The sequence below is a fragment of the Lipotes vexillifer genome, unplaced genomic scaffold, assembly GCF_000442215.2.
Source record: "Lipotes vexillifer unplaced genomic scaffold, Lipotes_vexillifer_v1.1 scaffold957, whole genome shotgun sequence".
Classification (NCBI taxonomy): domain Eukaryota; kingdom Metazoa; phylum Chordata; class Mammalia; order Artiodactyla; family Lipotidae; genus Lipotes; species Lipotes vexillifer.
Genome location: NW_006791360.1, coordinates 271,460 through 292,422, shown reverse-complemented (window position 1 = coordinate 292,422; position 20,963 = coordinate 271,460). Strand labels below are relative to the sequence as shown.

At 36.4% G+C, this 20,963-nt stretch overlaps 1 protein-coding gene across 5 annotated transcripts in view; it reads right to left on the bottom strand.

The window, feature by feature from the left end:
• The window catches only part of ARMC8 (armadillo repeat containing 8), a 107,507-nt gene that overhangs the window by 69,035 nt on the left and 17,509 nt on the right, over positions 1-20,963 (bottom strand). For 4 of the 5 annotated variants that reach the window (XM_007464352.1, XM_007464354.1, XM_007464353.1 and 1 more), the window contains 3 exons: positions 17,408-17,484; positions 1,521-1,592; positions 21-163 (listed from right to left, as the gene is read on the bottom strand). In XM_007464352.1, coding sequence (XP_007464414.1) covers positions 21-163; positions 1,521-1,592; positions 17,408-17,484 — 292 coding nt within the window. The remainder of the gene's footprint in view (positions 1-20; positions 164-1,520; positions 1,593-17,407; positions 17,485-20,963) is intronic. The other variant, XM_007464355.1, reaches the window with a different exon arrangement.

Here is a 20,963-nt window from a genome sequence, read left to right as displayed (position 1 = left end):
AAAATGACTTCTTTACATACCTTGCAGTAAGGCAGGGATAATATGGCAATCGAGTAGAGACTTAACATTGTTTTCAGTACCCATAGCAAGACTTCCCAATACCACTGCACATTCAGTTTTCAACTCTGTGCTTGAGGTTTCTTGCTGAAGCAAGTACAATAATCTATAAAGAAAGAACTTGATAAACAGAAGAGACTAAAAAACTTAAAAGTAAACATTAGCCAAAAGTAATGTTACGGAAAAAGGCTACCAATACATCCCACACACTGAAAATATGGTTGGCGAGCTTATAGAGGGCTAGGAAATGGCCATATTTTTATATTAGCTGTTAATTTAATAATGGAATACCGAGTGGGGGTGGATCTAAAGAGATTTTCTTCATTTTGAGCAACAGAACTATCATATAATCTTAGTTTATCAGAACTGTGAATCTGAAAGTTGTTCACCAGTGATCTCTGTGGAAACAGCAGCACCACAGTCCACGTTATCTGCCACTCTAGGATATGAAGACTCCCAAAGCCAAGTGCTGCCGGATCTTAAGGACCTTGAATACCCAATACTGCAGTTCAGAGATCACAGAGATCTAGCTTAGAGGGAATATTCAGAGTCCTTGTGCTGCTCTTCAAGCAAGGGAAGCTCTCTTCTTTCTCCAGTCCTCCTATTTGGGAGATCAGAAGATCCTATTTCTACTCCAGGCCAGCCTGACAAATAAATACTCCCCAAATTCTAATCATCCACCACTTATGACCATCTCCTTTATGTTCTAATGTAGAACCTTCATGCTCCCTAAAGCATATTTATATATACTGAGCACTAATTCCCTAAGAAAGGCTGCTGACAGCTTTATAGTGACCAAAGGTCAATCACGTTAAAAACAATAAAACCACTAATCCTATATTAAAAGAGAGAAATGAAGAAAGAGAAAAAACCAAAACATTAAAAAATTCTGAATGAAAAACTTACAGCAACTGCACATAAAACTTAGTTCTGGGTAGCAAAGGCAAAGAGGAAGTTATACAACTGTCACTGTCTACCAAAAAGAAGCTTATTAGCTTCATCAGAAGAAATCAAACTTTCTATGTTAACTTAAAAACCAGCAAATTCGAAAAATTAGAAATTAAAAAAGAAAAGCAGGGTTAAAAGACCAAGAATTTTTTTTTAACTCAAAAAAGGTTTTGCGAACCCTAATAAACTATTATCCAATCATACAAAAACTGCCAGAGTGCAAAGGAGACAGGGAAGATTCAGGCTGGTGTACACTGCTTATCTACACAACACGTCCTTTTATTGCAGGGTCAGTGATCTTCCTGAACCTCTAAAAAGTATTAATACATTTGTTTCATATTCCATTCCCTGGTACCTTAATTTTTTTTAAAGAGATGCTTCATATACTTCAAAGCATTTATTAAAAAAAAATAAGAACAGACAATACAGAAAAAAGATAGGCCTTATTGTTGAGAATGAGAAATACATTCAAAACTTAGTATGAATAGCAGAAAAGGGGATGACAGCAAACTTACCTTGGAACAGCTCCTAGAACAATGAGGTTGGCTTTCTGCTTGTTGTTTCCAATTACAGCATTTTTCATGTCTCTGAATTCAGGGGAAAGAGAAAAGGGTAAGGTATGTTGAGATATCACAGAAAAATAAAAGATCAATGCATCCCACTTTATCTTTATTATGCAACATCTTGGATTGGCAAGTACAGAAGTTAGGGACAAAGTGAAAACACTGACGCTTTTCCACCTGGAGTGCCAAAGAGAAGGGACAGAGATAGGTACCTTATAAACCTGGGGCTGTAAAACAGGAGAGTAGCAAGGTGGGGGGAGGGGGGAATGAGAGACATCTTGAGTATTGGCAAAAGACTTCCAATACAAAGAAAGTTGAGTTCTTCAAAAAAGGCTACCAATCCTTTGAATAAAAAGAAATATAGGCCATCTTCTCACGCACAGCTCTGGGAGTAGGGAGTAAAAGCAGCCAGCCGACAGAACAGATGTGATCTTGTTTCAGGGACAATGACTTTACTTTTTTCCTTTTTTTTCTGAATTCTCTGGACTGAATATTTCTGATTCCACTTTATCTCCTTTATTGTCTTATTAGCTGTACCTCTTTGGGTTTTGTTTTGTTGTTTTTCAGTGGTTGCTTTACAATTTACAGCCTGCATCTTTTAACACAGTCAATCTTCAAGGGATATTGTTCCATTTCATGTGTATTTTAAGAGCCTTGCAAGCATATACTTCCATCTTCCCATCCATTCTTTGAGCTGCCGTCATAGTTTTATTTTTAAATTAGTTAGAAACAACGTAATATACTGTACTTTTTTTTTTTTTTTGGCTGTGCTGTGAGATCTGTGGGATCTTAGTTTCCCCACCAGGGGTTGAATCCATGCCCCCTGCAGTAGAAGCATGGAGTCCTAACCACTGGACCACCAGGGAATTCCCTATATTGTATTATTTTTGATTAAACAGCCAGTTATCTTTTAAGGAGACTTAAAAATAAGAAAACATCTTTTTATTTCCCATATATTCACCAGTATTTTTTATTCTAGCTACACTCAGATCTTTACTTCACCAGGAGTAACACTCTGTTCCATAAAAAGAATATCAATGACCAGTTGGTTCACAAACACATGGTTGTTCTCAAAAGACAGGCAGAGAAAAAATAAATAGCTCAAAATAAGCCTAGTACTAATAAAATGTTTAATTTTAAAAAACTTATGCTAATTGGTCAGCAGAGCTATCTTAATATAGAACATTAGAACACTGTGACTCTCGAAGTATGGAAGAAGGCATCAGAGACTCCATGGGCATTTCAGAAGTTTAAGAGAGAGTGGAAATTTCTGGCCATAGTTTTAAAATAGAAAGCCTTTTTTGCACAATCCTAAAGAAAACCATATTTTTCAGTACTGTACCTGTCTTTTAAATAAAAAGGAGACTATACTTTTTTTTTGAATTTTGTTTTATTTTTTTGTACAGCAGGTTCTTATTAGTTATCCATTTTATACATATTAGTGTATATATGGCAATCCCAATCTCCCAATTCATCCCACCACCACCACCCCCCACACCACTTTCCCCCCTTGGTGTCCATACGTTTGCTTTCTGCAACTGTGTCTCAATATCTGCCCTGCAAACTGGTTCATCTGTACCATTTTCTAGGTTCCACATATACACGTTAATATACAATATTTGTTTTTCTCTTTCTGACTTACCTCACTCTGTATGACAGTCTCTAGATCCACACACGTCTCTACAAATGACCCAATTTCGTTCCTTTTAATGACTGAGTACTAGTCCATTGTATACATGTACCACATCTTCTTTATCCATTCATCTGATGACAGGCATTTAGGTTGCTTCCATGTCCTGGCTATTGTAAATAGTGCTGCAATGAACATTGGGGTGCAGGTATCTTTTTGAATTATGGTTTTCTCTGGGTATATGCCCAGTAGTGGGATTGCTGGGTCATATGGTAGTTCTATTATTAGTTTTTTAAGGAACCTCCATACTGTTCTCCATAGTGGCTGTATCAATTTACATTCCCACCACCAGTGCAAGAGGGTTCCCTTTTCTCCACACCCTCTCCAGCATCTGTTGTTTGTAGATTTTCTGACGATGCCCAATCTAACTTGTGTGAGGTGATACCTCATTGTGGTTTTGATTTGCATTTCTCTAATAATTAGTGATGCTGAGCAGCTTTTCATGTGCTTCTTGGCCATCTGTATGTCTTCTCTGGAGAAATGTCTATTTAGGTCTGCCCATTTTTGGATTGGGTTGTTTGTTTTTTTAATATTGAGCTGCATGAGTTTATATATTTTGGAGATTAATCCTTTGCTGATTTGTTTGCAAATATTTTCTCACATTCTGAGGGTTGTCTTTTCATCTTGTTTGTAGTTTCCTTTGCTGTGCAAAAACTTTTAAGTTTCATTAGGTCCCATTTGTTTATTTTTGTTTTTATTTCCATTACTCTAGGAGGTGAATCAAAAAAGATCTTGCTGTGATTTATGTCAAAGAGTGTTCTTCCTATGTTTTCCTCTAAGAGTTTTATAGTCTCCGGTTTCACATTAAGATCTCTAAACTGTTTTGAGTTTATTTTTGTGTATGGTGTTAGGGAGTGTTCTAATTTCATTCTTTTACATGTAGCGGTCCAGTTCTCCGAGCACCACTTATTGAAGAGACTGTCTTTTCTCCATTGTATATCCTTGCCTCCTTTGTCATAGATTAGTTGACCACAGGTGCGTGGGTTTATCTCTGGGCTTTCTATCCTGTTCCATTGATCTATATTTCTGGTTTTGTGCCAGTACCATATTGTCTTGATTACTGTAGCTTTGTAGTATAGTCTGAAGTCAGGAAGTCTGATTCCTCCAGATCCGTTTTTTCCCCTCAAGACCGCTTTGGCTATTTGGGGTCTTTTGTGTCTCCATACAAAGTTTAAGATTTTTTGTTCTAGTTCTGTAAAAATGCCACTGGTAATTTGATAGTGATTGCATTCAATCAGTAGATTGCTTTGGGTAGTATAGTCATTTCCACAATATTGATTCTTCCAATTCAAGAACATGGTATATCTCTCCATCCGTTTGTATCATCTTTAATTTCTTTCATCAGTGTCTTATAGTTTTCTGCATACAGGTCTTTTGTCTCCCTAGGTAGGTTTATTCCTAAGTATTTTATTCTTTTTGTTGCAATGGTAAATGGGAGTGTTTCATTAATTTCTCTTTCAGGTTTTTCATTAGTGTATAGGAATGCCAGAGATTTCTGTGCATTAATTTTGTATCCTGCAACTTTACCAAATTCATTAGCTCTAGGAGTTTTCTGGTGACATCTTTAGGATTCTCTATGTATAGTATCATGTCATCTGTAAACAGTGACAGTTTTACTTCTTCTTTTCCAATTTGGAGTCCTTTTATTTCTTTTCTTCTCTGATTGCCATGGCTAGGACTTCCAAAACTATGTTGAATAATAGTGGGGAGAGTGGACATCCTTGTCTTGTTCCTGGCTTTAGAGGAAATGCTTTCAGTTCTTCACCACTGAGAATGATGTTTGCTGTGGGTTTGTCGTATATGGCCTTTATTATGTTGAGGTATGCCCACTTTGTGGAGAGTTTTTATCATAAATGGGTGTTGAATTTTGTCAAAAGCTTTCTCTGCATCTATTGAGATGATCATATGGTTTTTCTTCTTCAATTTGTTAATATGGTGCATCACATTGATTGATTTGTGTATATTGAAGAATCCTTGCATCCCTGGGATATATCCCACTTGATCATGGTGTATGATCCTTTTAATGTGTTCTTGGATTCTGTTTGCAAGTATTTTGTTGAGGATTTTTGCATCTATATTCATGAGTGATATTGGTCTGTAATTTTCTTTTTTTGTAATATCTTTGTCTGGTTTTGGTATCAGGGTGATGGTGCCCTCACAGAATGAGTTTGGGAGTGTTCCTTCCTCTGCAATTTTTTGGAAGAGTTTGAGAAGGATGGGTGTAAGTGCTTCTCTAAATGTTTGATAGAATTCACCTGTGAAGCCATCTGGTCCTGGACTTTTCTTTGTTGGAAGATTTTTAATCACAGTTTCAATTTCAGTGTTTGTGATTGGTCTGTTCATATTTTCTATTTCTTCCTGGTTCAGTCTTGGAAGGTTACACCTTTCTAAGAATTTGTCCATTTCTTCCAGGTTGTCCATTTTACTGGCATAGAGTTGCTTGTAGTAGTCTCTTAGGACACTTTGTATTTCTGTGGTGTCTGTTGTAACTTCTCCTTTTTCCTTTCTAATTTTATTGATTTGAGTCTTCTCCCTCTTTTTCTTGATGAGTCTGGCTAATGGTTTATCAATTTTGTTTATATTCTCAAAGAACCAGCTTTTAGTTTTACTGATATTTGCTATTGTTTTCTTTGTTTCTATTTCATTTATTTCTGCCTTGTTCTTTATGATTTCTTTTCTTCTAACTTTGGGTTTTGTTTGTTCTTCTTTCTCTAGTTCTTTTAGGTGTAAGGTTTGATTGTTTGAGATGTTTGTTGTTTCTTGAGGTAGGATTGTATAGCTATAAACTTCCTTCTTAGAACTGCTTTTGCTGCATCCCATAGGTTTTGGATTGTTGTGTTTTCATTGTCATTTGTCTCTAGGTATTTTTTGATTTCCTCTTTGATTTCTTCAGTGATCTCTTGGTTATTTGGTAACATACTGTTTAGCCTCCATGTGTTTTTGTTTTTGATGGTTTTTTCCCTGTAACTGACTTCTAATCTCATAGCATTGTGGTCAGAAAAGATGCTTGATATGATTTCAATTTTCTTAAATTTACTGAGGCTTGATTTGTGACCCAAGATGTGATCTATCCTGGAGAACGTTCCGTGCGCATTTGAGAAGAAAGTGTAATCTGCTGTTTTTGGATGGAATCTCCTATAAATATCAATTAAATCTATCTGGTCTATTGTGTCATTTAAAGCTTCTGTTTCCTTATTTTTTTCATTTTGGATGACCTGTCCATTGGTGTTAAGTGAGGTGTTAAAGTCCCCCACTATTACTGTGTTACTGTCGATTTCCTCTTTTATAGCTGCTAGCAGTTGCCTTATGTATTGAGGTGCTCCTATGTTGGGTGCATATATATATTTATAATTGTTATATCTTCTTCTTGGATTGATCCCTTGATCATTATGTACCGTCCTTCCTTGTGTGTTGTAACATTCTTTATTTTAACGTCTATTTTATCTGATACGAGTATTGCTACTCCAGCTTTCTTTTGATTTCCATTTGTATGGAATATCTTTTTCCATCCCCTCACTTTCAGTCTGTATGTGTCCCTAGGTCTGAAGTGGGTCTCTTGTAGATAGCGTATATATGGGTTTTGTTTTTGTATCTATTCAGTGAGCCTGTGTCTTTTGGCTGGAGCATTTAATCCTTTCACGTTTAAGGTAATTATCAGTTTGTATGTTCCTATGACCATTTCCTTAATTGTTTTGGGTTTGTTTTTGTAGGTCCTTTCCTTCTCTTGTGTTTCCCACTTAGAGAAGTTCCTTTAGCATTTGTTGTAGAGCTGGTTTGGTGGTGCTGAATTCTCTTAGCTTTTGCTTGTCTGTAAAGCTTTTGATTTCTCCATCGAATCTGAATGAGATCCTTGCCGGGTAGAGTAATCTTGGTTGTAGGTTCTTCCCTTTCATCACTTTAAGTATATCATGCCACTCCCTTCTGGCTTGTAGAGTTTCTGCTGAGAAATCAGCTGTTAACCTTATGGGAGTTCCCCTGTATGTTGTCATTTTTCCCTTGCTGCTTTCAATACTTTGTCTTTAATTTTTGCCAATTTGATTACTATGTGTCTCGGCGTGTTTCTCCTCGGGTTTATCCTGTATGGAACTCTCTGCGCTTCCTGGACTTGGGTGGCTATTTCCTTTCCCATGTTAGGGAAGTTTTTGACTATAATCTCTTCAAATATTTTCTCGGGTCCTTTCTCCCTTTCTTCTCCTTCTGGGACCCCTGTAATGCGAATGTTGTTGCGTTTAATGTTGTCCCAGAGGTCTCTTAGGCTGTCTTCATTTCTTTTCATTCTTTTTTCTTTACTCTGTTCCTCGGCAGTGAATTCCACCATTCTGTCTTCCAGGTCACTTATCCGTTCTTCTGCCTCAGTTATTCTGCTCTTGATTTCTTCTAGTGTAGTTTTCATTTCAGTTATTGTATTGTTTATTTCTGTGTGTTTGTCCTTTAATTCTTCTAGGTCTTTGTTAAACATTTCTTGCATCTTCTTGATCTTTGCCTCCATTCTTTTTCTGAGGTCCTGGATCATCTTCACTATCATTATTCTGAATTCTTTTTCTGGAAGGTTGCATATCTCCACTTCATTTAGTTGTTTTTCTGGGGTTTCATCTTTTTCCTTCACCTGGTACATAGCCCTCTGCCTTTTCATCTTGTCTATCTTTGCGTGAATGTGGTTTTTGTTACACAGGCTGCAGGATTGTAGTTCTTCTTGCTTCTCCTCGAGACTATACTTTTCATTAAAAGTTATTTCACTTTGGAAAATCAGATCAGTGGCACTCATGGTATATGGGTCATCAATACCATACCTACATCAGTCCATAGTTTCTCCTCTTGCATTCATACCTCATTAAGTTTTCTAACATTGTCACGCCTAAGCACTTACATATTGAAACATTATAAATTATCTTTCATATCCCAAAATACATTCCCCTAATTACTTACTGAGATCTCTTTGACTTCTCTTTTAGGCAGCAGAGCTCTACAATATATAGGAATTTTTTTGCTGACCATGAAAGTTACAATTCTGAAAAAGTTCTGTAATTGGCAAACCATGATCTTATAGAAAAACAGAGTAGAAAGTGGGGGCGGGGGGGGGAAGTTATTAAGAAAATCAGTGACTAAATGTTATCGTCAGCTTGTGTTTCCAATACCAACCAATTTCACTGGCATTGAAAACCCTGGTACACAATAATTATAATACCCCTCTCCTTAATTACCTTCTTCAAGTATTACAGAAAAATGTTGCTATGATGTAGTGGTCTGCTGAAAGCTGATTCTCCCCACAAGTGTTTGAATAGCATTTTCACAAGTCTTGAGCCAAACACAGTACCTATTAGTCTTCTTCCTTCAGCTCAGTGCTTGAGGGTGGTCTACTTTTCAGGTCCTTACCACTCTCTCTGTAAATATCCCTCAGATCTTCCATATGGTTTATAGGGGATCAGCAGGATTATTTTTTGTTTATGAGGACTGAGCTGAATGAATTTTACTAAGGTTTTAACCAAGTTCTGATACATGATTATAAAATTATGTGATACTGAAGCTTCCCTGAGCAAAGCATAGTTGATGACAAATTGTACATCTAAGCTCCTGCCTCCTTATGGATGCCTGCTGTTTTCTTAGAGACGTGCTTCCCAATTGTCAGCTTATAGACCCTAACCTAGCAGTCTGTCATCTTCTTTCATCTTCTTCTTTTCTCTTAATGTGTTCTGCCTGTACCAACACAGTACATTCATTTGTCCAGTAGCTAGCTATCTACTGATGGTTTATTTTATGCCAGGTGCCATTCTGGAGGTTCTCTCTATTCTGGAATTCCCAACCCTAACATTTTCTCAGATTTCTCCCCATTCTTCCTAAACGAAGCAGAAATGAGGTGTCCCCACCTTATAAACACAACCCAAATACCTCAAACCATGCCAGAGTAAATGTTTTTATAGACAAAAGCAAACAAAAACTCCAAAACCAATTTTCAAGTTCTCCTAATAGTTTGCAAAAAGGACACGAAGGAGGCAGCTGGTAGTTACAGAGTAATTGCAGGCTAAAGAGAACACAATTAATAAAATGGACCAATGTCTAAAGAAAACAATTCTTGCTCTGGCTCTAATAAGTAAAATATATCTATACTAGACAAGGAAGAGATGTTAATGCCCTGCAAATAAATTCTATTCAGTTGTACCCGAAGATCATTTCTATGAAAGAGTTAAAACTGAAAGAGACAATAATCAATACATATACTCATTTTTAGCAGATCTAAGCACAGGGTAAGATTCAATTTCAGAGCCAGCCAAATGAAGCTTCTTTCAGTTCCCAGAGTGTAGCTATTTTCTCTCTCTTTCATTTCCTTATTATTCCCTCCCTTATATCATTCCCTGGCCAACTTTACTCATCTTTCAGGTCTGAGCTTCTATGTCAGTGTCATCCTCCAGGAAGCATGCCCTGACAACTCCCAAGTCTGGGTTAGGTATCCCTCCTAGTGGCCTGTATCATAACATACTCATTACTTTTTTAGGAAAGAAGTCTGTCTCCTCTTCAGAGGCAAGAAACCAGTCTGACCTGGAAATATCAGAGAAGTTACTATCAATGGATCACAAAACATACCATATAGAAATCCATATTTTTGTAAAATACAAACTCACAACTATCAAGATGGGAGCACAACAAAACTAGGCAGGGTTTACACATTGCTTTGAAGTTCACAAAGCATTCCATACCCATTATTTAATCTTCACCACAATCTTGAGTAATATTAACCCCATTTTACAGATGAGGAAGCTAAGACTTGGGTTTGGGCTCTTCTCAGAGCTCCACAATAAATGACAGAGCCAGTCTCAGCCCATGTCCTTTATGCCAAGTGTTTTTTCCATTACCTCCAGCGATATCAGGCATTCAGAGAAAAGACAAAAGAATTTAGTAAATGAATTTCCTTTTTCCTCCTGTCTTTCAATTTACATTTTTATGCAAAATAAAAGCATATCTTTTAGTCAAAGACATCCTTTTCCCAGTAGATCAAAGAAATATATAATCTCAATCTCATGTCCATCAATCTTTAATATTGGAGGGGGTGGAATGCCCTACTAACATACTACTGAAATTCAACAATTACTTTTTGAGCTCAGCACTGTGCTAGGCTCTATGAAGGATACAAAAGCATCACATAATGAGATGTCTGATCTGAAGAGTTTACAATCTTTTTGAGGAGACAAAAATAACACTAACAATGTAAGGCAGTGTATATTATAAATAGTGTGCTTATAGGGCTGAGAAAAGTAGATGATAAGACAAGCTTCACAGGTTTTGAAGCAATGGTAGGAACTAAGATGGACCTTAGAAAATGGCTAGGATTTGAATAAGTGGATGAGGAGGGCAAAAGGAACCATACTGGAAATGAATATGGCATACTTCTGGGGCAGTACCAGGAGCCAAGATTGAAAAGAAGGTTCCTTTTAAGGTGGAACATTAAGCATGGAACAAAGTTAGAAAAGTGAAAGGGAGAAGAGACAAACTAAAGGGGGATGGATTAAGGAGAAATCATGTTTTTGATCAGAAAAAGGACATGAAGGAAGCAATGACAATGGAAGATAAGCTGAATGTGGAATGGACTGGAATACAGATAATTCTAGAGTCAAGAGAGGCAACTAAACGGCTAATGCCCTTCCCCTGTGGTCCCAAGACCCTCTGTGCTTATCATTATCACAGTATTCACTAATCAAACTACAGTGAACTGTCTCTTTAGTTATCTGACTCTTGCATTAGACTTTTGGATCTCCCAGAGCAGTGACTAATTATTCACTCATATACTCCCATACTAGCACAATGCCTACCTAGCACCTGATAGGCACTCAATAAATGTTTGTTTAAAAAACTACTCAATCCATCCAGGTATCTGGTTATATGAGACCAAGTAGCAGCATAGGAACCATTAATAGAGAGGACATTTTAAGGAAGCAGTTAACAAGATGATTTGATAGGTTTGACAGGTATAGGAAATGTGATATGTGACATGTCTTGAGTGACTACTTCAAGTCTGGGTGCCTGGGTGCAGAGAACACTAGGAAGTTTGCAGAATAAATCCCTTAGCAAGACAAGGATCTATCTTGATTTTATACATACTGAATTATCTTTGAGATGAGATAAGAATATCTGGGTAGAAAAGCTAAAATGTAAGCCTTGGGGATAGTCTACTCCTTGAGGATGGGAGAAGAGGAGTCGATATTAAGATGTTACAAAAATGCATTTGGCAGAGAACATTTTCAGCCAAAATCTAGCTAGCACCTTAAATTTGCCCAGTAATAAATGGACTCAAAATGCACCCACTTTTACATGGAGGTTAACCTTTCTACTTCCTTCCTTTGCTCTGAAGGAGTTTAATTTTTAGTGTGGTAGAGAAAAAGGTCTTGAATATAAAAAGGAGATGTGCAGTGCCTACTACAGCATACGTCTAAATCAGAGTATTATGATTTGTGATCAAAACCAAGAGAGAAAGTGAACACCACACTTTGTCATTAAAATAGTAGGAAAAGTAAAAAAAATAATAATTGGAACCTAGACCTGTTGGAGAAACAAAGTCTAAGTCAATCAGGCATGAGCATATTATTCCTAAACAGTCAAGACAGCATAAATTTTAACTGAAAACCTAACTATCATCTAAAAATAGAAAATTATCTTTAAAGTCATTGAAGGCTGGAGCCAGAAGCTAAAGATCAACGATGTCATTTTCATTTTGAACCAGTATGACTCTTCACTTACCTGAAGCAGCTCTTATTTGGAATACTATACATTCATCCTTGGTCTAATTGGCATGAAGTAGCCAAAAAGTACAGTAGATACGGAAAAGTACAGTCTAACGTCTGACCTACTTATGAAAACTCACTTTTCATAAGACATAAGGAAGAAATACGTATTTGTGGGTAGCTACAATAAGGCAACAGGGTAAACAACTTAAAATTATTTGGACTTGGAAAATTACAAACTTAATCACTGCTCTGACCCTGTAATAATAATTATTATGATGTTTTTTGGTAAATGTAACATCCAAACATCCAAGTACAATAAGTTTCTAATATCCAGCATGGTTAAGGAATGAGACTATTCATATTCCAATCAAAATCACCATCATCATATGTGAATTGCCAATTTTAAAAGAAGTGGATAATGATGATCTATTATTCAAACTAAATTTACTTTTAACATAAGGCTTTGATTCAGCAGGTACTTGAGAGATTTACAGTGAACTTCATTTCAAGTCAACTTAGGCAATTATTGTGCATCTACTATATGTATAAATTGAACAGAACTGAGAATTGACAGTAATTTAGTTCATTCTTATAAACAAATTACCCTGAGGTGTAGATTTCTGGAATGTAGGGTAGCGTCAGATACAGTTCCGATTTTTATAAACACTAGTTTAGGAGTTGTACTTAACTCTGTTTTATCAGAGTTATCAGGTGATTACAAATCACCTTACATTCTCCAAAAATGAAAAGTGCAATGTAATAACTGCACTAATAAATGTAAAATATTTTTACAGTACATTAATATTTTTAATATATGTAATCATTCCAAAGAACATCAGAAATGTGTTAGAACATTATGAATATGGAAGCATACAGTTAAGTGGCTTATAAACATGAAAAGATATATATACAGATATGCATACAAATATTCAGCTATTTTTGATGTTCAAAGTTAGTATCACATACATATATGAACAGCTTATATATCTGTACACAAAACTATGTCGATCTGATCTAACAATTTCTGGAAAATCTTGCTACCCTTTTAACCAGACTAACCTGTCTCAGAATACAAAGTTTTAAACAAGTAACTCTCAGAATCACTCCATTTCATTTGGTATTAAGGTCATCTTCACTTATGTTTACCTGTAACACTTTTGAAAGTAACTAACAGGACATTTCTTCTGAATGAGCCTAAAACTTATCCTTAATTTAAAATTTCCAAAAGCCAGAGGCTTCATTTTATGGGAGCTCATATCTTTAGGACATGCAAGAAAATAGAAAGTGCCTATATTCTACTGAAACCAGAGGTATATATTTTCTTGGAACCAGAGAATGAAGCACCAAAACCATTACCAAAATGAACTTATTTCATCAGTATATTAAAGTACTTCAGAAGACACTTTTTAAAAATGGATACTTGGTGAAAACCACACAATTCTACAGTATCCACAACTGCCTGCCTTAGTTTACCAGAAAGAGCCAATCTAGTTTTCTAGTTTGATTCAACTTTGAAACTACAAAGCCAGCCACATTTGCTTATATCATCTTTTGCCTTTCAACATAGGGAATATCAACATAAGGCCACAGGGGGATATCTGTTTATTTTTTTCACGGAGAATCACTAACATCAAAACCAGATTCAGGTGCTCTAATTTAGGTATGTTAAAAAAAAGCACGATGTTTAAGCAGCTTTAACTCAAGGTCTACAAAAACATTTCAACAGTTATTCTTCTGCAACTATGAAATTTAACATGGTTGAGCTAATACCAGAGTAACTTCACCAAAAACATCCTGTAATTGTTTTTTTAAAGTCACCCGCAGATCACCACACTAGAGGAAGCTGAAAATTTGCAATACAGTATAGTTTATCTGATGTACCTACTCTCTGTTGTAGTTGCAAAGGCTGTAGTTTATGACCTACACAGCTGATTGCCCTGTTCTCTCTGCTCATATCTGACTCCTATCTTACTCCATTAACTACTCAGTTACACATTTGAAAGCTTGCTTTTCAGGACCTAATTCTGTTTTCAAACCTTTAGTATAATAGGACCATTCAACCTTTAGTATAAATATTGTACTATAAACAAAAAAGTTGTCTCTAGGATAACTCTTCATTCTTTAACAATTAAACTTAAGCAGTTCTGATGTTTAACAGTATTCTTCAAAGGCATATGCACTGACTAGGTAAAACAGTCCTTCACAACATGGGTTATCTACAAAGAAGTTCCCTATATTTATGCATAGGGCTATGGCTCTAACTCAGCTGAGTAGATTAGTTAGAGAGGGCTTGATGAAAAGTTATTATTCATCTTTAATTTCTTCGATTTTGTTTTTCCTGCTAGTGAAAAATCAAACTAATATTGCTAGAAAAATGATAGAGCTCTGGTTGTCTCATAGCTAAAGCTAATCATCAATTCTTTTTTACGTCTTTAGAATTGGATATTTTGGATTCAAAGCTGGTTACTTCAGCCTCTGTCTTTTCCTTCCCTAAAACCAGAAGGATACCTTTGGTTGTTTACACTCTGTGGCCACCTTCCTTCTATCTGCCTCTTTTGGTCTAGTAATGGTCTCTGTATGACTGACTCAACGGTGGCTGTGTAATGTGTATTAAATAAAAGAATTGGTCAGTTCTCTTTTCTTAAACATCATTTTGGCTCCCCCTTTTCCTCTATCAATATTGTATTATTCTTGTATTAGACAAGGTTACTTAAAAGTAAATGTTAAAAATTTAACTCACTTTTCATTCAATTGACTATGTACAATTAATCTTCAGACAGTAACAAAATTCAGGAAAGAATTAAGTCAGAAAGGATAATTTTTTCTCTCTGCGGTAAAGAAAGCTTAATCAAATCATACTACACACGCCCCTAGAAGGCCATAAAGTGAAAAGATTTTGGGTGATCTGTCCATTTCAAACTCTAAACAGATTTTAGTATTTTAAGTAGCAATCGCATTTACTGGAACGTGTTATCACTCAGATTTTCTTGTCTGAATCAAGAATTCTAGCTCCTCTCCCTCTTCTTCTCCTTCGGTGGGAACTGTTTTGTCTCTTTGACATTTTCTTCGTTTTTCTTTCTCTTCTTTGAAAAGAATCACCTTATTTTTGAAGTTGTTTTAAATTAGGGTCAATAACTACTAACCATTTAAGTACCAATTTGTGGGTATCCACAACATACCAGGCACTGAAGGTTATATTTCTGTCTTAATTCTTAACCACTTCGCAAGATGGGCAGTATTACTCTCCCTTTACAGATGATAAAGTTGGTGCTCAAAGAAATCAAATAATCTGCCCAAGCACTGTACTAGGAAAGGACTCTACTAGGAAGTATCAGAACCAGGTATCCAACCTACCGTTGTCCAACTTGAAAGCCCATGCTCTTTCCACTCCACTATCCCTCCACACAAACCTTTCTTATCTTCTTAGCTGACAGCTAAGTGTCTTAGACTTGATAATTTTTTAAGAGGCACTAAGTCTATCAAACTATACCGTAGCTAGTTTGAAATAATACACTCTTCCCAGTGTTTTTTTTGTTTGTTTGTTTTTTTGCAGTACGCGGGCCTCTCACTGTTGTGGCCTCTCCCATTGCGGAGCACAGGCTCCGGACGTGCAGGCTCAACGGCCATGGCTCATGGGCCCAGCCACTCCACAGCATGTGGGATCTTCCCGGACCGGGGCACGAACCTGTGTCCCCTACAACGGCAGGCGGACTCTCAACCACTGTGCCACCAGGGAAACCCTTCCCAGTGTTTTTTATGCCTTATGTGATATTTAATCACCTTTCAAAAAGCTACAGTGTTTTTGGTAAATGAGAAATTTCTAACAGTGACAACACTTGAATCAGCTACTCACATCAGATATGACTCAAGATATAAGTCTTTCACGTAGGATCCTTGACTGAGAAATTTAGCTTTTCTCCTAAACAGCCACAGAAGCAGTAATAATGAAAACAACAACAACAATAACATCATCTTATATCATTTACTGAATACTTAATGAGTCTGACATTTCCAGCGGAACTATTTATTGAGGAATCTTAAGTGATATCTAGGATTATCAATATACAAAGCTGTGTCTAGCTTTGTGTGGGGGAGTATCTGCCTGTCTAAGAAAGAATGTCAAATTAAACCTATCTCTTCCACTAATTTGTGTGTGTAGGTACAACCCAAACTGATTTATTTAAGAGACAGATTTAATACCACTTTTCCTGGTATTTATCAAACTAGACTTAAAGGCGCTGATTAAATCATTATAGAGTCTCCCAGTTAAGGGGACAAAGGCAAAGTTAACATAATGAGAAAACAAGAAATACCATCTCCTGTTTCTGTAAACTGAGAAGATGTGAAGAGAAGGTGTCGAGTTTCCCAGGTGGATCTCCATCCAGCTCCTCACCTTCCCTTCTAGCTCAATTTGAAGAGTCAAGCAGCCTTACTTATCTTGCCTCTACTCTACAAATACACACTCTCAAGAAAGACGTCCCTTCTACAGAGCTTTTTTTTTTGGAAGTGGGAAGCATCCTAGCCTTGCCATGGTTGAGCAAGAGTTAAACTAAAGATGTTATCTTGCTGATAACACTAACAGGGTTAAGAAGAAAGGGACTCATTTGTGCCCGCACTGCTATCCCAAATGTATCTCATCCTGACCTTTTTTGGGTCCTCCTTCCCCAGGACACAGCTCAGCCCTGTGGGTGCTCCGTGTTTCCCAACCCTATGAGTCAGTCGTCTTAGGCTAGACCTTCTTTCTTACAAGTAATGTGATAAGAGCATGAAAATCTGCTCTTAGGAGAGAGAATTCATCTTTCAATCATTTGCAATCTTATCACACTTGTCCCACTTAATTTTTTTTTTTTTAAGAATAATCACCTTGGGTATGTTGCTTAAAAATATTTCCTCTCATTAAACATGAGGCAATTGTGGAGAAAAGAAGGGCATTTAGGTTATCAAGAGTTTATTTAAAATGTGGGGAAAAAAAGTTTATTTAAATTTTCTAATTACTGCTTTCTAAATTCTTGTATTTAGAACATCACTAGGAAATTCAAACCTTAAAGACAGTCAATGAGTTAACCAAAAACAAAGCAAAACAGGAAGCCCAAAACCCTGGTGACCTATTCTCCCACCCCCTTTCCGATTATCAAAGATAATCAATTTTACTCTCTTGCTTTTGCTGGATATTGAAGTCACAAAAGCATTCTCCAAAGTAAACATTTTTTAAAATGTAAAACAACTATTCTACAAAAAATGAAGCTAACCATGTCAGTTAACTATCCAACAGACAATTCTTTATAGTACCATATTAAAGTCATGAATGTCAAGGGGTCTTTCCAAAACAGAAGAAAAAAGTTACAACCCTGCATTTTCAGAATTATAATACTTGACAAATTCAAACATGAAACAAACAAGACTTTTTGATAGACTCTTAAATACATACTACTTACATGACACCTTGTAGAACTTTCTGGGGATCAGGGTCAAATAGCCTGTCAACATAGTGGCGACTGCTAGCTGTTACTTCCTAGAAAGTGGGGGGAAAAATTATGACATCTGAAGCCGTGCAAATCACAAATTCACAGTATCACCCATAATATCAAACAGCTATATAATCTAACTTAAGGTAGAAGCATTAGAATTTTTATAAATACTTATTATATTAAATCTATCTGAGAAAATCTTGTGACAAGATAAAACATAAGATGGGGAAGAAAGAGATACCTGGTTCTCACTAAAAACATCACTAGACAGTGGGACCTTTGCAGTGAGCCCTGCAAGCTCTGCCGATGGAAGAACTGGGCATTAAGTATTGAGAAGCAAGCTAAGTTTCTTAATTAACTGTTGGATGTCACCTACATACGAAAAAAACATGGGAATGTTGCTTCTGTTTATACCCACTAAAGGGAGGGAAAATCTGATTCTCAGCAAGGAAAAAAGGGTAAGGATTTCATGAAAAGTTTATGAAGGGTAGTCTTGGTGCAAGAGGAAGACTCTCAGAGTGATGCAGAGGAAGCAGACATATGCAAAAAATAAAAATGAATATAAAGGAGTTGTCACACTTTCTGTGAGGGAAAAAAAATTAAGAATTAGGGTGATTTATCAGGTCCAAAAGAGCTACCCAGTCTGAACTGGCTAAAGCTGGGCAGAAGAGGGAGAGTTAGAATATGAAGAGCAGGGGAGACACTTACCTCCTTTTATTTGTATTTTGGGGTTTGCACTATTATGTTATTTCTTGTAATACTTATTTGGGGGGCATACTTATTTTTTTATTTTTTATATTTAATTTTCAATATTTAACATTATTTAAAACAAAGAACATGCTTAAGAACCAGAAAAAAAGAATTTTTGTCCCTTGCTGTTTCTTCCTGATGCCTGCTGGAATATGCTGCTCATGTACCATGACCCATTAGCAATAAATTATTATAGAGAGTAAGAAATACTTTTCCAGTTTACCCAGAACCCCTGATCAGACAAGAGTTAACTGCTAAGACACAGTGCCAGCTTAAAATTCTGAATCTCCAAAAATAACTCTGGAAAAAATTCTATAAACTCAAATTTCCTGACAATATAGCTAATCCAAAATCAAAGTATATTTTCACATTATGAGCTTGCAACCAAAATACCCTTGTAGGCAACTCAAGTACCCACTTTTAATACATATTCCATTTATAAAGAACAAACTGGCAGCAAATAAGCCAAACTGATGAAAATTCTTGTGCCTAATAGGGTACCATTAAGTACTTGCTAACGGGGTCTGGTTTCCTCAAAATAACAGAATCACAGAGTTAGAAGGACTCTTAATTATCTCTCTCAATCCCCTGGTTAACAAATGAGGGCTGATCTTTACCCAGAGGTCAGACTGTCAAATGTTAAGTAGGGATGCTAACAACTGTACAAATATATCAAGAAACAATACACACAAGAGCAAAATCCAGGGTAAAACAGAAAACAGTATTCCTATAATACAAACAGATATGTCTTCTCACTCCATTTGAGCACATGTGCTTTCCTGACTTTCCAACATGGTAAGTTCTGAGAACTTCAGACTCTTAGACTCCCTCCTATGTAAGGAAAGATTTTGATTTTACTGTTTCTCTCCACACACTCTCCCACAGCTCTACATCTCTTGCCTCTCAATGTGGTTTTTAAAAAGGTACTTGGGTTTAAGACCTTATTTTAAACAACATAAATTTCTCCCATTAATAGCAACTCTATTGCTCTATGCCTGGTTCATTCAATTTAACAAGCACTGCGTACCTACTATACGCAAGGCACTGAGGAAGGCATTAAAGGCCAAAAAAAACAGTAAGGCATGGTCCCTCCCCTCAAGAATTCATATTCTATTGTAACTGTGTTTACATGTTTATATTCCCTACTAGAAAATAAATAAAACAGAAGAATACATGGTGAAGACTCCTTAGAGGAGTTGGTTTTGGAAAATGAATAAGAGTGCATGAGAACAGACAAGGAAAGAATCAGGGTCACAACCACAGCCATAAGGCATGTGAAGCCAACACACAAATACCATCAGCAAGTATACCAGTTGCTGGCACTGAAAAAGAAGGGAGGAAGGTAGAAAGGCAACCACAGAATATAAAACACAAAAGGCTACTCAATGGGCAGCCAATAATTCAAGTGTTCAGACTGCCTTTTGGTCAAAGTTCTATGCTAGGTGCCAAAGAAAATACAAGAGGATGTGAAGGCAGAACAGTGCACTTAAAGAGCTTACATCTATAAAGGGGTCAGTCCTATGTACAAAAAATGATCCTCTGAGCTGCCTAGGTAGCAGCAAGCTGAGAGGATATAGTCACTTGTTCAATCTGATTTTACTCTTATGTTTTTGCTTAACAAATTTACTTAGTTGTTTGTATGGGACACTTCTCATATTTCACTGCTTTCCTTTGTAGATCAGGCCGTCTCTCCCCTTTCAGCCCTCTTCTCTCGACTTTCAAAAGGGAGCCTGGAAAAATAAGACTTTGGGAGAGAAGGCAATTGGTACAGATATTAAATAAGTTGGTCAGAGATAATTTCTTTAAAAGGTGACACTTGAGCAAAGACCTGAAAAAGGTCAAGGAGTAAGTCATGCAGCTACCTGGGAGCAAAGCTTTTTAAGCAAAGAGAACAACAAATGCAAAGGCTCTGAAATGCTAAGTGTCTGCTGGGATCAAAGAACAGGAGGTCATTACAGCTGGAGCAGAAGGAGCAAAGGAGAAATCAGTAAGAGATGAGGTCAGAGAAGAGTGGCCAGATGGTAAAGAGCTGCGGTGTCCAATATGATAGCCACTAGTCTCATATGGCTATTGGGCATTTGAAATGTGCCAGAAACTGAATTTAAAATTTTTAAACTTTAATTAAAATTAAAATTTAAAAATCAATACTGGATTCAGTTATTAGAAAACTTCTAAGAATGTTTCAAATTACTTAGGTATGTAAATTTACTTTCAACTGTAAATTTCATGAAACCTAAATACTGATCAAGTATTTCCAATCAAAATACAAATCAAGTATTTCCAACCAAAATTTGGTATCAAAATTGTGTAAAATACACACCAGATTTTTGAAGACTTGATATAAAAAAGTAAAACAATTTCATTGATAATTCATTACACTGATTACATGTTGAAACAGTATTTGGATATACTGGTTTAAATTAGACATATTGAAATTAATTTCATGTTTTCTTTTTACTTGTATAGCATGGTTGCTGGAAAATTTTTAATTACATATGTGGTTGGCATTATTTTTCCACTGGACAACACTGGTATAGGCCCTTGTTGGTCATTGTAAGGATTTTTATTTTTATGGTGTGAGTTGGGAAGCCATTAGAGAGTTTTGAGAAAGTAGAGACATGAACTGACTTGTTTTAAAAGGACTGCTCTGGTTGCAACTTTAGAAACAGACAAATGTGGGGAGGGGGCTAGGGAACAAAGCAGGGAGACTAGAGAGGAGGCTATTCAATAATTAGAAATGCTGTCACTTCAGAGAGATGATGGAAGCCTGGAC